This window comes from Monocercomonoides exilis (assembly GCF_001643675.1).
Source record: "Monocercomonoides exilis strain PA203 chromosome Unknown scaffold41-876177, whole genome shotgun sequence".
Lineage (NCBI taxonomy): Eukaryota > Preaxostyla > Oxymonadida > Polymastigidae > Monocercomonoides > Monocercomonoides exilis.
Genome location: NW_027150586.1, coordinates 162,682 through 178,031, shown reverse-complemented (window position 1 = coordinate 178,031; position 15,350 = coordinate 162,682). Strand labels below are relative to the sequence as shown.

Below are 15,350 nucleotides of genomic sequence, written 5' to 3'. Positions count from 1 at the left end.
GAATATCAACGTCTTTACAAGATAACCTCAAAGTGATTTGACTTTCAGGACACATATTTTCGCAAATTCCTTTCGATATCATCGATATCCAATTAATATAAATAACCTTCAAATCACAAAAAATAAAAATGTGTAAATAAATAATTCTTAAAATACTTATGGTAATTCACAAATTGCACCAAAAACAAAAATTTCTAAATTTTGCTATAGCTTTCATTTTAAAAAATCATTTTCATGTTTTAATTATTAATTACATTTCACTGTTCTTCTTATTATAACATAAAAACAGAAAAAGTTTGAAAAAGAAAGGGTTTTATTCTCAAAATTTCAACAACAAAGCTCCAAATCAAAAATCACCCTCAACTACACTATTTTTGAATCACCATTCTTTAATTATTTTTTGAATTTTTAAATAAAAAAAATTCCATTTTATTTTCAAAAAAGAATAAAATCAGTCTTTTGACTATCCAACGAAAAACTTAACAAAAAATTACTAAAATGATTTACATTGCTTCACCTTCTCCTTCCATCTCTCCTTCACCTTCTTCTTCATCATCAGCTGTAGCATCCTGGTATTGTTGGTATTCAGACACAAGATCGCTCATGTTGGATTCAGCTTCTGTGAATTCCATTTCGTCCATACCTTCTCCCGTGTACCAGTGGAGGAAGGCCTTTCTTCTGAACATAGCTGTGAATTGTTCAGCAACACGTTTCCACAATTCCTGGATGGCTGTTGAGTTTCCAATGAATGAGACAGCCATTTTCAATCCCTTTGGTGGGATATCGCACACAGATGACTTGATGTTGTTGGGGATCCATTCAATGAAGTATGATGAGTTCTTGTTTTGAACATTGAGCATTTGTTCATCAACTTCTTTGGTTGACATTCTTCCTCTGAACAAAGCTGAGGCAGTCAAGTAGCGGCCGTGACGGGGATCTGAAGCAGCCATCATGTTCTTTGCATCAAACATTTGCTGTGTCAGCTCTGGAACCGACAAGGCGCGGTATTGCTGTGATCCTCTGGAAGTCAAAGGAGCAAATCCAACCATGAAGAAGTGAAGTCTTGGGAATGGAACCAAGTTGACAGCCAACTTACGAAGATCAGAGTTCAACTGACCCGGGAAGCGGAGGCAGCATGTGATTCCTGACATAACAACAGACACAAGATGGTTCAAATCACCATATGTTGGTGTTGTCAATTTCAAGGTACGGAAGCAAATATCATAAAGTGCTTCATTGTCAATGCAGAAGGTCTCATCAGTGTTTTCAAGAAGCAGAGATGTTGACAATGTGCAATTGTATGGTTCAACAACGGTATCTGACACTTTTGGTGATGGCACAACTGAGAATGTGCACATCATACGATCGGGATATTCTTCACGAATCTTGGAGATCAGAAGAGTTCCCATTCCAGATCCAGTTCCTCCACCGAGAGAGTGGCACAATTGGAATCCCTGGAGGCAATCGCAACCCTCAGCTTCCTTACGGACAACATCCAAAACGGAGTCGATCAATTCAGCTCCCTCTGTGTAGTGTCCCTTTGCCCAGTTGTTACCTGCTCCTGTCTGTCCGAAGACAAAGTTGTCAGGGCGGAACAATTGTCCGAATGGTCCAGCACGAACGGAATCCATGGTTCCTGGTTCCAAGTCGACAAGGACTGCACGTGGAACATATTTTCCACCTGTTGCCTCGTTATAGTAAACATTGATTCTTTCGAGTTGCAATTCAGATTCTCCGTGATATGCTCCTGTTGGGTCAATTCCGTGCTCATCGGAGATAACTTCCCAGAATTTGGCACCAATTTGGTTTCTGGAATTTGAATTTTTAGCATTTAAAAATTTCAAATTTTAAAACGCATATTTAGAATTAATTGTATGTTTTTTAAAGATGAAGCAAATAATTATGAATACAAAACATAAATCTCAATCTACAAACCCGCACTGACCGGCTTGGATATGAACGATTTCACGCATGTTTAATTTTAAACTGTTTTAACAATTCTGAAATTCCTTTTGTCGCCACTCCTTTGATCTTTCCATTTTTTTGATATTATGGAAAAATTGGCTTTTTTTTAATAATAATGATTTTCATTTTTCAACTAATAATTCAGATTACCCTGTATGCTATATTTAAAAGAAACTTAAAAATATGAAAAATAAAAACAAAAATTTAAAAAATTTATTTTTCACAAAAATCAATCATTTCTGCTGGTTTTGAGTTGTTGATCCAGATAGAGGTACAGGAACGAGAGATACGCCAGAATACTGAGCAGCCAATAGTACACCAGGCGACCCCACTTGTTGATGAGAAAAAGCAGGAACATTTTGAGAGAAAGAATTCTGTGCATTACTTGAGAGAGAAGAAGCAGCTGAATATGACTGAGGAGATGCTGATGAAGAGGAAGAAGATGGATTGACAACAGAAGAGTAAGAAGATACAGGCGAGGAAGAAGAAGAAGAGGAAGCAATCGAAGGAGAAGGCGAAGGTGAAGAAGAAGAAGAAGAGCTATTCTGAGAGGAAGGATACATCACAGCCGAAGACAGCTGACTCTGTTGAGAAGGAATGCGTGTGAGTGGAGGAGAGGCAGAAGGCGAATGAGAAGAGAACGAAAACGGCGAAAGAGCACCCGACGGATGATGAGCAAGCGAATGGAGCGACTGGAAGGGTGCTGACTGCATCGGAGCATTCAGAGGAGAGAAGAGAGGAGGAGCACCCATTGCCAAAGGAAGATTCATTCCCATATTCATCCCCATCCCTCCCATTCCCATTCCTCCCATGCCCATCGGCAGGCTCATCCCCATCTGCATCCCCACATTCATTCCTGTTCCCATTCCCATTTTGATCCCCATCATCCCGCCTTGCCCCATTGTCTGTGTCTGTGTTGTGTTTCTGGCAGAATTCGTGTTGTTTCCTGATACACCCATCGACAGTAGAGGGCTCGGCAGATTGGCTGCTGTGAGGATGCTCGGAGGGAGACGAGAGGCAGGTGAAAGAGAAGGGGTGGGGGAGGCAGAGGGAGAAGCAGAGGGAGAAGGAGAAGCAGAAGGAGAGAGAGAAGAGAGAGAAGAGAGAGGCATTTGAGAGGAGGCGAGGCTTGTCTGCAGCTGATGGGGAAGAATGGCTGAGAACTGGCCAATCTTCATCTGATAGGGAAGTCCTCCTCCTCCTCCACCGCTTCCACTTGCTGTTCCTGTTGTGTTCATTGAATTGCCAGCAGGTGTCATATTCACTCCATCAGCAGCAGTGCTTGAAGATCCACTCATGTCCTGTGCATTTGCTGTTATATTTGATGCCAATGAAGTTGACTGAGAGTCAGATGTTTGCTGAACAGAAGAAGAAGAAGAAGCAGAAGATGTTGCTTGTTGTGTGGATGCTGCTCCAACAGCTTTCAATCGCTGGATGAGAGAGGCAGAAATAGACATCGAAGGAGAAGAGGAAGGCGTCTGGGCAGGATGTGTCTCGAGAATGGCTGATATTTCGTGGAACAAGTCTTTCTTCACCATCAGCCGGCGAGCAGCAGTGACAACAGCGTTGAGTGCAGTGCGTGTGGCCAGCAGACGAAGCAGCAGGCGATTGGACGAGGCAGCAGATGGGCTGAGTGGCTGCGTGGAGAATGAGATGATGGCAGGTGTTGTGCTGGAGGATGACATGGACGGAGAAATAGTAGAGGACGGAGAAATAGAAATAGAAGAAGAAGAAGAAGAAGAAGAAGAAGAAGAAGAGAATAAAGAAGGGATGGAGAACACAGCAGATGAAGAGAAAGGAGCTAAAAGCAATTGAGAAGGCAGAGTGCGGATGATTGGAGTGAGTGGATGAGAAAGAGGGAGAGGGCACACGTTGACAAGAGGCGCCCACGAAAACTTGAGAGAAGAAGGCAGAATCGAATGCAGCTCTCCTTTCTGTGGATGTTCAATGCGCAGCGGAGCAAACTGAAAAGATGGATTTGTCAGTTCAAGCAGAGTTTCTCCGATGGATGGGACACATGCTGTTCTTTGGGGAGGAACTAAAATTGTATTTTCTGAGGCAGACAGCAGAAGTTGTTGGTCTTCGAAAAAGACAGACGAAGCAAACAAAAGTGGGTCAAGCAGAATATTCGCATTGATTGCACATGACTCTCTTTCCATTGCAACCAAAGAGAAGTTATTGCCATCATTCTTCCTATTGATCTTATTCTGCACATCAGGCACAGTGCTGTAGATTCCCCTTTCTTCGCAGAACAGCTCCGCCGTGCCATTTGCAGCGTCCCCTCCTTCCACAGCTGCCCTTCCTTCTCCTCTCCACACATTCATCTCCTTTCTCATGTTCTCCACCAGTTGTGCATCTCTCACTGCATCTTCTCCTCCCAAGCTGAACAGCCTCGTGCCACACAGCAGACTCAGAAACGAGTTTGCATCATTCGCCAATATTCCTCCTGTTGCCCCTGCATGCGATGAAGGAATGGTTGTGGGCTTTGGAAGCTGAGGCGACCCAAGCTGGTTGAAAAGATGGGACAGCGCCTTTCCGAGAGAGTGGAGCAAAGCAGCGCCTTCTTTCTGCCCTATCTGCTGCATCGACCGCACAAACAGCGTCTCCAGCCCTGTCTTCTGTCTGCCCTTCCTCCCAAACAGAGTGGCATTCCCAAAGTCATCCACTCCTCTACCATCACTTCCATTGGTATTGATATTTGCATAACCTGTCTGGTTAGACAGACCAGCTGAGGAGGAGGAGGAAGAAGACACAGTCACAAACCCATTCGCTGCAGCTGCTCTGAGGTGTGTCTGTGTTGCTCTGCCGAGTGCTGCTCTGATGGCAGACAAGACAAGATGTCTCCGTGACACAGAAACAGCCGCCAAACTGTGATTGCTGTGTCTTCTGCGCGGGCTCTGCAGCGCTTCTCTGCCTCCGTCTGAGCCAATTGCATTCTCATCTTCTTCTTTCGCATTGTTTTCCTTTGTGGGCGTGGCTGAGGGAGACGAAAGGCGAAGAGGAGTCGGACTGAGTTCTCCGCTGGCGATGGTTGGAGTGGGCGAGAAAGTAACACGTGACTTCTTCTGGATGCTCTTTTGGGATGTCGATGAAAGCGTCTTTGGCTGTTTGTGAGGGAAGCGCAAGGCAGGGCGTGTGTATGAGTCTTCTTCTCTTTCTGTCGTCTTGTCTGTTTCATCGGCATTTGACGTGTCAACAGAACGAGTTATATCCAAACTATCTTCTTCATCACTAACATCACTGTTATCATCATCACTATCATCATTTTCGCTATCTTCCTCTGCTTCTTCTGAGTCTGCTGCACCTGCTCCGTTCATTCTCTCTCTCCTCTCTTCATTCCGCTTCAAATAATACACGTTCTTCCCTTTCCCTCTCGGCCACATCTTTCTTTTTGGCGTCTTTTCCTTTCTTTCTTCTTCCTGAACAAGATTAGTCGGAAGCAGAAGGTCAGCTGGCTTGATTGTCGGAATGATCCTTCCATGTGTCAGCTTCAGTGTGTTCTCCTTCAGCTTCGTGACTGCTTCCTTCTTCTGCCTCTCTTTCATCTCAGCTGCTTTGAATGTTGTTTCGACTGAGCTGTTTTCTCTCATTTTTGCAGAGTTGAATGCGGATGAGGAGTCATATTCAAAAATGGATCTGTTCTTTTTCGGTGTCTGCCTGATGGCTCGTGTGCTTGTCAAAGATATTTTTGCGCTGAGAATCCTGTCCAACTCCACATCTTCTTCTTCTTCCTCCTCTTCTTCATCCTCGTCATCCTCTTCTTTCTCCTCCTCCTCTTCCTCCTCCTCTTCCTCGTCGTCTTCATTCCCCTCAATGTCACTTCTGCTTCTTCCACTCATCTCACTCGTGTCAGATTCAGATGAGTCAAATGTGATGCTGTCATCTGCCACACCCAGCAGCTCCAGCTCTCTCGAAAGCAGCTCACTCAAAACAGCATCTGAACCTATTGTCGGGCTTGTTTTGGATTGAATTGCTTTTCCTTTCGCTTTTCCTTTCCCTCTCACACTCGCTTGCCCTCTCCGTTTCCCTCCTCTTTGCCTGCTATACTCCAATTCATCTGGAGGAAGCTCATCAAACACAGAAATTATTCTTCCCTTCTCTTTCTCTTTCTCCTTTTCCTTTTCTCTCTCCTTCTCCTTCTCCTTCTCCTTCTCTTTCTCTTTGTTTCCAAACTTCCTCTTACTCGCCAATGTTGCAGCAGTTGACTCCAAACGCCTCGCATTCTGCACAGTCACATTTGCACTTGCTCCTCCTTCACTCTTCTGCCCCTGCTGACTCAGCCCCATCGCCGTCATCATCTTCTTCCTCCGCATCTTCGGAGGTCTTCCTCTTGGAATAGCCAGTGGCACTTGCTCCATCCCCACACGCAACAGCTTCTTCTTTTTGCTGCTATTATTGTTATTGTTATTGTTGTTATTGCTAATTCCACCCAGCTTGTTTGTCAGCCCCAGTACTTCTGATTTGAACTCGGGTGGAGCAATTCTTGAGCCTGTATGTGCTTTTTTATAGATTGTCCGCTTGAATGCAGCAAGCGCTTTTCTCCCGCCGCTTCTTTTGAGAGTTCTTCCAAATGCAGTTGATGGAATGCTCAGCAGTGAAACAGAAGAAGAAGAAGATGATGATGAAGAGGGATTCTTGGCTTGAGCATTTGATATAGGGAAAGAGGCAGTTGGAAAGCCAGCATTTGACGATGCAGAGGCGGAAGAAGAAGCAGAAGAAGCAGAAGTTGTATTATTCTGTAGCAAATTTGCAGCTTTGAGCAACTTCGATGTGCGTGTTGTTGTTCTCGCCCTGCGCGAAAGTTTGATTTGAGGAGAGAATTTATTCGGGGCGTGTGTTGAGGCAGCTGTTCTGACTGATTTTCCAGGCGATTCTGTTTTGTTTGCCACAGAAGAAGTGGAAGAAGTGGAAGAAGAAGAAGAAGACTGAAGATTGAGTGAATTTGAGCTTCCTTCTTCCTCTTTTGTGTAAGTTTGTTGTTCTTCACTGACTTTGTTTGGATCACTCACTGTGTTGTTAACATCTTCATTGTCATTCCCATTTTCATTTTCATTTCCTTCTTTCTTCTTCTCATCCTCCTTCTCTTCCTCTTCTTCTTTCTTCCCTTCCTTTGCAGACTCTCCGTCTTCACTCAGAAATCCAAGTGAGTCACTTTCATCCATCTTGTCTCTATCTGATGACACACCTTCACTTACACCTTCACCATTGCTATCCATTCCACTTCCTCCTCTTTCTTCCCTCTCCTCTCTATCTTCTCCTTCTTCCCTCGCCTCTCTCGCTGCAAACAATGAATTCTCTTTCCCAATCATCTTCTTCCCTCTTTTTGGCTTTCCCCTGTGTGGCTTTCGGAAGTCGAGGTCTAACATCTTTGGAGCATGCACTTGTCTCTTCCCTTCGACGATGTCTGAGGCAGACAGCTGATGGCGAAGGGGAGAAGAGGGATGAGGGGGAAGAGGGGAATTGGGGGTGGAGGAAGGATTGGGCGAAGACGAGGGAGAAGAGGAAGGAGAAGGAGAGGAGGATGAAGAGGAAGAAGAAGATGGAATGCCCTTTCTTCTCTTTGAAGGAGAACGGGGAGAAGGCAATTGCTTTGATGGAATGGATGATGAGGTTGCAGGAGGAAAAGAAGTATTTGAAGCAGCAGAAGCAGCAGAAGAAGAAGTTATTGAAGATGCTATTACAGTTGATGCTTCTGATGAAGGAGCAGAAGCATCTGATGTCATTTCTGTTGAATTTGTTGGTGTTATTCTTCCCTTGTCACCATCCTCACCGATCATGTCTTCTTCTCTTTTCACAACATCTCCTTTGCTTATCTCAATCATCTCTTTCTTCATCTGCTTCACTGTTTGAGACAGAACACTCGGCGCTTCATTCAATGGAGCCATTCCCATTCCACTTCCACTTCCATTTCTCTCTCTTTCTTTCTCTCTTTCTCTCTCTTTCTCTCTCTCTTTCTCCATTTTCACTTCATCATTAGCACTTCTCAGCAAGTTGTTGATGTTCATCTTTTGCGTCTGTGTTTGTGGCTGTGTCTGTGTGCGAGTGAGAGGGCTAAGTGGAGGATGTGCTTGATGCTTGCTGGAGCGCCGGGAGTGTGAGGGAACAATGGAAAGACGAGAATTCAAAGAAGACTTGCCCAAAAGACGAGAGGCGGTGGAGGAAAGAGAGGAGAAATGAGAAGAAGAAGAAGAAGTTAAAGAAGAGGAAGATAAACGAGAACGAAAAGAAACAGAAGAAGTTGAAGAAGAAGCAGAAGAAGATGATGAACCAGGAGGAGGCATCAGCTGAGGGTGAGGAATGTTCCTCTGCTTCATTCCATAGTAATAATTGGTCGATGGATGTGAAAGAGGCACAAGTGCTGTTGAATTCTCATGAGAAGAAGAAGATGATGATGAAGAGGAAGAAGAGGAAGCAGAAGAGGAGGAGGAGGAAGAAGAAGAAGAAGAACGCAAAGATTTCGGAATGACCTGCATATTTCTGAGTGCGCCTTTTGGCGCTGACTTCTCTTTGTCCTTCACTCGCTGCTGTTCAGCCACGTAATTCGCTCTCTGCTTTTCGAAATCTCTCAGCTCTGCCTCAAACGCAGCTGATATGCCGTCCAATTCACGATGGAGCTCAGGAATGAAGAGAGTGTTGATGTAATGGGCGACGAAACGGGGCTGGAGGAAAAGAGGGAGGGAAGAGAAATGGAAAGATGAAGATGAAGATGAAGAGGAGGAGGAGGAAGAAGAAGAAGAAGAAGAAGAAGAAGATGATGATGAACAATGATGCTGGTGATTGAATTGATTGGAATGTTCAGATGAAGTGGAAGATGATGTGACAGACGGAAGAAGAGGAGAAGAAGCAAGCGATGCTGTTGGAATACCAAAAGAAGAGGAAGAAGAGGATGAGGAAGAAGGAGAGGAAGGAAAAGAGGAAGGAGAGAACGAAGAAGAAGACATTGAAGGAGTGAGAGATGGAGAAGAAGGCGGAGAAAATGTTGGAGTCAGAGGAGGAGTGGCAGAGCCAACAGAAACAGCACTTTTGTTAGCTTTTTCAGAAAAGCCAGTTGCATTTTGATTGAATCGATTCGATTCCAATGTGTTTGTGACAGAAGGGAAGCATCTGCAGTATGTGGAGATGATCTGTGACAGCGTCAGAATGGATGGATTTGTCTTTTTTGTGCTTTTATTCGCATTTTTGTTGACTTCTTTGAATCCTGCTTCATTGCTGACACGATTGATGTTGCTATTCATCAGAGAATCAGATGAACTCGCTCCATTTCCACTGAAAGTTGCGTTGTTCTGATTCATCATTGTCATCATCTTCTGTTTCTTCTCCATCTCCTTCTTCTCCTTCTTCTTCTGCTTCATCAGCTCAGCCACTGAACTCTTTGATGGATCCACTGCACTGACACTGCTCAGAAATGCACGTGGCTGCAGAATCCTGTCTGTTGTCAGCCCAACAAGCGAATACCTCACAAACGCCTCACACCACTGCGAAAACACAACACCATTCGAAAGCAGCTGCGAATTCCGCATCTCCTTCCGCTGCTGCTGCCTCTTCTTTAGCAGATCCTTCCTCTCTTCTTTCTCTTTCTCTCCCTCAAACAGCTGATACACCCATCTTGGTGTGTCTTTGTTGTTTGTTATGATCATATCATCTCCTTCTCCATTTCCTCTTCCTTCTCCTTCTTCCTTCTCCATCAGTTCATCAACATCATCCACCTCCTGCTCAAACAGTGTTGACAGCACCGTCTGTGCGAAGATGGCAGCGACGACGTAGACACACCCCACAAACAGCGTGTGGAGCGATTGATTTGGCAGCAGCACGAGCGAATGGGCAGAAGACACACACAACACAAACAGCCTCCAGATGGCAGTGAGCTCAGCACCAGACAGTCCCAGCGAGGCAGCCAGGACGAAGGCGCGGGAGGAGAAGAGGCGGGTCACTTTGAGCACAACAAAGTCGACAGAGTGGAAGACGAAGGCAGAATGAGAGGAGGAGGCGATGCTTTCGGCACGGCGAAGGAGAATAGAAACACTCTTGTCAATTGCTTTGGTGTTGGCGATGGAAGGAGGAGAGGTCATATGATTGGTGGGGTGTTTTGTGGAGGAGGAGGAGGAAGATGAAGAAGAGGAAGAAGATAATAATAATAATGATGGATTCTTGCGTGCTTCAGAAGGAGATATTATTATTCCAAAGCCCAACGTTGGGAAATCCGGATTATTTGCCAATTCTCTGTAAGTGATATTTTCATGAGCCAACCATTCAATTCCTTTTGTTATGTTCCACTCCAAACACTTTGCAGCAGCTGGGAACATCCTCTGCACTTTTGGGATGTCATTTCCTATTTGTGCAATCAGCGCCTTCTGTCTAAGCACAGCATATGTGCTGTTCTCCATCATCCGCTCGGCCTCTGCTTGCAGCGCCTCCTTCTCCTCTTTCGCTTTCATCTCGCTCTTCCTCCTCCTCCTCTCTTCTTCTGCTTTCTCTGCTGCTCGCACTGCCCTCAGCTGCTTCAATCGTTCTTTCTTGCTTCTTCTCAACTCCATCAGTTCCCTCTCTTCTTCGTTGAATTCCATTTTGATGCGCTTCTTCGTCTTCTTCATTGAATCAGCCAGATATGATTCAATCAGACACAGCAGCTCTTCATCTGAGCGCTGAGAGAGAATGGCATAGATCGAAGTGGAGGGGGTTGGGAGACTGGAGGTATGGGAAAGAACAAATGAAGAAGAAGAAGAAGAAGAAGAAGAAGAAGAAGCCAAAATAGATTTAGTTGGCTGAGGAAGATTACCAGAAGATGAAATAGTTGTGATTTCTGCTGATTTCTTTGACAGTATTTCAGACAGAGACTTGCTTAGTGAGTGGATGAAGCGATTATTTGGGGGCATGTCAGCATCAGAGTCAGAAGGAGAAGAAGGAGAAGAGGCAGCAGAAGGAAGAGAAGGGACAGAAGGGAGAGTGGAGATTGGGGAGATAGGCAAGATGGATGAGACAGGAGAAATAGAAGAGGAAGAAACAGAAGCAGAAGAAGGAAGGAAGGAAGTTGAAGGAGAAATGGTAGAAGGAACAGAAGGAGTGAAGGAAGGAGTGAAAGAGACAGAATATGAAGATGAGAGTATTGGGCGAGAAGAAGAAATAGAAGCAGAAGCAGAATAAACAGCTGAATGGCCAGAGAGAAGCATGTTTCCTTCTTTCTTCACAGGCGACGAAGGCGGAGTGAAGATTGAGTACAGCTGCTCTTCGTATTCCAACGGCGCTGGGATGTGCTCTTTGCAGAAGCCGGCACGTCTGTCAGATGCAGCAAGAGATCTTGTTCGGACGCTGCTTGAAGAAGGAGAGGAGAGAGAAGGGAGAGGAGAGAGAGAAGAAAAGGAGGAAAGGGATGAAAGAGAAGGAGAAGAAGAATTAAGAGATAAAAGAGGAACTTGTGCAGAGAGTGTTAGTTGAGATGGATGAGATGAGTGGGGAAGATGGGGAAGATATGTTGAATGAGAAGAGGAAAGAGGAAGAGAAACAGAGGGAGACAGAGAAGAAGTTAATGAAGCAGCATAACTGCCATTCTCACTCATATTCTCATTCATATTGAAACTTCCATTGCTATTGTCATTGACACTTCCACTTTCATTCACACTTGCTGTGTCAATTGCATCTGCTGTTGCATTCCCAACAGAAGTTTGTCTTTCCTCTTCCACCTCCATCTGCCCATTACCCTCATTTGATGTCTCATTTGAAGCAGACTCATCAGAAGGTGGAAGCTCAAATCTGACAGTTGGAGTAAAACTGTTCATCCGCTGCTGCTGCTGTTGCTGTTGACTCATCTGCTGGTTCATCCTCATTTGCTGCTGCTGTTGTTGAAGTAGCTCTTTCTCCAGTTGCTCATTCTGAAGAGTGCGAAGATGGCGCAACACACGGCTCGACAGCAGGCGAAGGTTCGAATCCTTCTTGAGGCGCTTGATCTTCTTGGCAGAACTTAACTTCTGGAAGGAGGTGGAGTTGGACAAGGGAGAAAGAGAAGAAGGTGGAAGAGAAGAAGAAGATGATGATGAAGAAGATGACGACGACGACGAAGAAGAAGAAGAGGAGGAGGAAGAAGATGATAAAGAAGAGAAAGGAGAAGGTGAAATGGATGGTGATGGAGCAGATGAAGTGTGTGTTGAAAGAGGCGAGCGAGGAAGATTGGCTGTGCGCAGACGAGGATGAATGCGAGAGTCTGCTGTTTTGTTCTTTGAGAGCTGAAATGAGTCTGATCTGAGTGTTGGAGACAGCAAAGAAGGAGGAGGAGAAGAAGGAGAAGCTGAAAATGAGGAAGAAGGAGAAGACGATGATGACGATGAACTTGAAAATTTTTCTTTTTCTTTTTCTTCATCAATTTTTCCTTCTTTTCTTTCTTCTTCCTCTTCTTCCTTCACATTTCTCTTCAGCCACTCCGCAACAACCACATCTCCAGATGCCATTGCGATCGCCTCATTCTTCTCTTTCTGTCTGAGTGCAGCTGACAGAACTGATTTGTGTTCAGAAGAAGATGTTTTGTGGAGAACATGCACCATCTGCGCCATCCTCCCCAAACAGCCTCCGAAACTGGGGGTGATCTTCTTTGGATGAAGGGAAGAGGAAGAAGATTGAGAGGAAGAGGAAGAGGAGGAGGAGGAAGAAGAAGAAGAAGAAGATGTTGATGATGATGATGAAATTGAGCTGTTATTTGACTGAGCATCAGAAAAAGAAGGCTGTTGAGTGTTTGTGGAATATTCCTGGTCGTTCATAAATCGTCTGTGATGATGGATGCATTTCAATGTCTCAGTCAAAGGAGCATATTGTTCTGTGACCTCATTCGAGGCACTCAGCAGCTGTGACTTGGCAGATGCGCTGATGACTATATTTGATAAGCATTGAAAGTGTTAGGAGAGAAAGAAGAAAGTAAAAGAGTGAAATTCAAAATAAGGAAAGAAAAAAATGAAAAATCATTTTTTTTGAAGGTAAAAATAAATAAAAAATTGCATTCAGATAAAAAATAAAATATTAAATTTATTTTGAAAAAAAGCAGATATTTCTATTCAAACTATCATTCTTCTTCAGTCTGTCTGAAGTGTGCTTCGCTCTCAAATTGGAGGCAACTTCTTGTTTGGATCGGAACATAGAAAATATTCCTTCGCTGACTTTTGTATCGAAAGAGGACGATTCCCACAATTGTCTCGAAACAACATCAGCTGAAAGTGCTTCGAATGTTTGCAGAGCACTTTTAGGAAGAGGAAGAAAAGAAGAAGAAGATGATGATGATGAATCAATTGATGATGATGATGATAATGAAGATGAAGATGGAGAAGAATGAGAAGAAGAGGAAGAAGAAGAAGAGAGAAGAGAAAGTACAAAGTCAGAGGAGAAGAGCCAATCCATTGCAGACACTCCGAAAAACGGGCGGAGAGCAGAAATAGCAGAAAGAGGAGCATCACATACAGCAAACAGGAGCTGAGCAGACAGCAAAGAGAGGCAGCGAAGAAAAGAAGAGGACAAAAAGAAGGGAATGTTGGTGAAATTGGATGAGGAATGAGTTGAGCGATATGGTGAAAGAGAAGAAGAAGGAGGAGATGATGATGAAGTAAATGATGAAAAGGAAGAATATGAACCATTCATAAATATGTCATTTGCATTTGAACTTGTCCTTCTCATTGGCAAACTGATGTTCATTTCATTCTTTGCATTGCAGCTATTTGATGATTCATTCGAGTCATTATTGTTTTTGCTGTGTGGCTCTGAGCAGAACTCAACCAGCTCCAACATCCAGTTCTCAGAGTGAAAGCATTTCCCATTCAGTTCTGCCTCTTCCTTCTGCTGACGAAGTGTCAACAGAAACAAGAACACAAAGATTTGCGTGGTGGCTGTGACAATCGGTGAATTAGCTGGTTCAGCTTCAGTTGGAAAGAAAAATGAAATAAGCTGCTGTTTGTAATCAGTTGCAGTGTTTGTCTTATCTTCTGCATTCACCTTTGTTTGAGTGAACTTGTTGAGTGGAAGAGAAGAGAATGAACAATTCTGCATTCTATCAAGAATGCTCTTTGCTGAATCAGTCAGTTTCGATGATGAGGCTGATTTGGCAGGCAACTGAGATGTGACTTGCATGCTTTTCTGTCCTTTCTGGTTGTATGTTTTCTTTTGTTCCTCATTCATTTCCGTTTTTCTTTCATTAGATTTCCAAAATCCTTCAGAAATGGAATGAGATGTTGCTGAAGCGTAATCAATCCCTTCATCTTGAATGGTCACGTGCCCACCAACAGCCCTTGCTGAAACACGAGGAAGATGAATGCTCTCATTTTGTCTCTCATTCTTCAAAGGATTTGTTGTTGTTGACTGCAGCTTGCTCGGCTGTGTTAAGACAGGCATACGAAGCTCTGATGACTTTGGTGGAGAGAGCAACAAGTAGAATGTCGATGCAGAGGAGGGCGAATTGTCGCCCAAGTGTGCGCTGTGGGGAAATATGGGAGAAGAATACATCGACGCAAAATGATTTGGATGCTCCATTTCTTCACGTGTCGCATTTTGAGTTGTTTTTGTACGATCACTTTGATCATGCTTTTCTCGTATGTTATCTTTCTCGTAAAGAGTGAGTGCAGCTTTTATATCCATTCCATCTCTAATTCTTCGATATGTGTTTTGGGCCAAATGAATCGGATCATCCAAAAAGCGACCTGATGGTAATCTGGTTCTTGGGGTAGTCGGATTTAAAGTGAAGTTTAATAAGTTATGTGAATGCACAGTGTTCAATTTAAGTTGTTCTTCTTGGTAGCGATAATGAATTTTTTGATAACGCTTTAGCATATTTCGCTTCAGTTCATTTTCTTTCAAATCAATAACTCTCCGAGTATATCGAAAGAGATCCACGACATTTGTCGATCGATTCGCTTCGTACAAATTTAAACGAAGAATTAGTGAGCGAACATCAGCGAATAGCTCTGGAATCAGGGAGGATAAATGTGATCTCGAGGATTGATTTATGACTTCTTGAAGAAGATCAAGCAATGCCTTTCTTTCAGGAACAAAGACTTTAGACGCTAATGATATATCAAAACGGTTGCATTTTTTAAATAAATTTCCTGTGATTTCAAGGGTTGACAAGAAATAAATAAAAATATTCAAAACTTGTTATCTTTTTCAAATGAGTAAATAAATATTTTTAACCTATTTCAGGCTCTTTTAGCATTGGGAAAAATGCAAATAACCCTTTTCAACAATTTCCAATTTGGCTTGAACAAAAAAATAATAAATTAATCAAATAATAAAAGTTGGCTGTATGGTTGGATCAAGTCTTTTTCAAAAAAACGAATATTGAGCTTTCGTGCAAAATTTTGAGTTCATTTGAATATAATTTAAATTTACTATTTTTATATTGTCTTTGTTTTTTTGATTAT

General features: G+C 43.5%; 2 protein-coding genes across 2 annotated transcripts; both read right to left on the bottom strand.

Moving 5' to 3' along the window:
• Positions 1–235: 235 nt before the first annotated feature.
• Positions 236–2,003, bottom strand: MONOS_10374 (Tubulin beta chain). Its single transcript, XM_067862819.1, has 2 exons — positions 1,936–2,003; positions 236–1,809 (listed from the first exon to the last, which is right to left on the bottom strand). Exons 1-2 carry the CDS (start codon positions 1,971–1,973, stop codon positions 504–506), a joined length of 1,344 nt encoding a protein of 447 aa, XP_067722476.1. The 5' UTR covers positions 1,974–2,003; the 3' UTR covers positions 236–503.
• A 106-nt stretch (positions 2,004–2,109) lies between these two features.
• Positions 2,110–15,222, bottom strand: MONOS_10375 (uncharacterized protein). The gene is made up of 3 exons (XM_067862820.1): positions 15,121–15,222; positions 13,008–15,035; positions 2,110–12,820 (listed from the first exon to the last, which is right to left on the bottom strand). Exons 1-3 carry the CDS (start codon positions 15,140–15,142, stop codon positions 2,199–2,201), a joined length of 12,672 nt encoding a protein of 4,223 aa, XP_067722475.1. The 5' UTR covers positions 15,143–15,222; the 3' UTR covers positions 2,110–2,198.
• Positions 15,223–15,350: the final 128 nt, after the last annotated feature.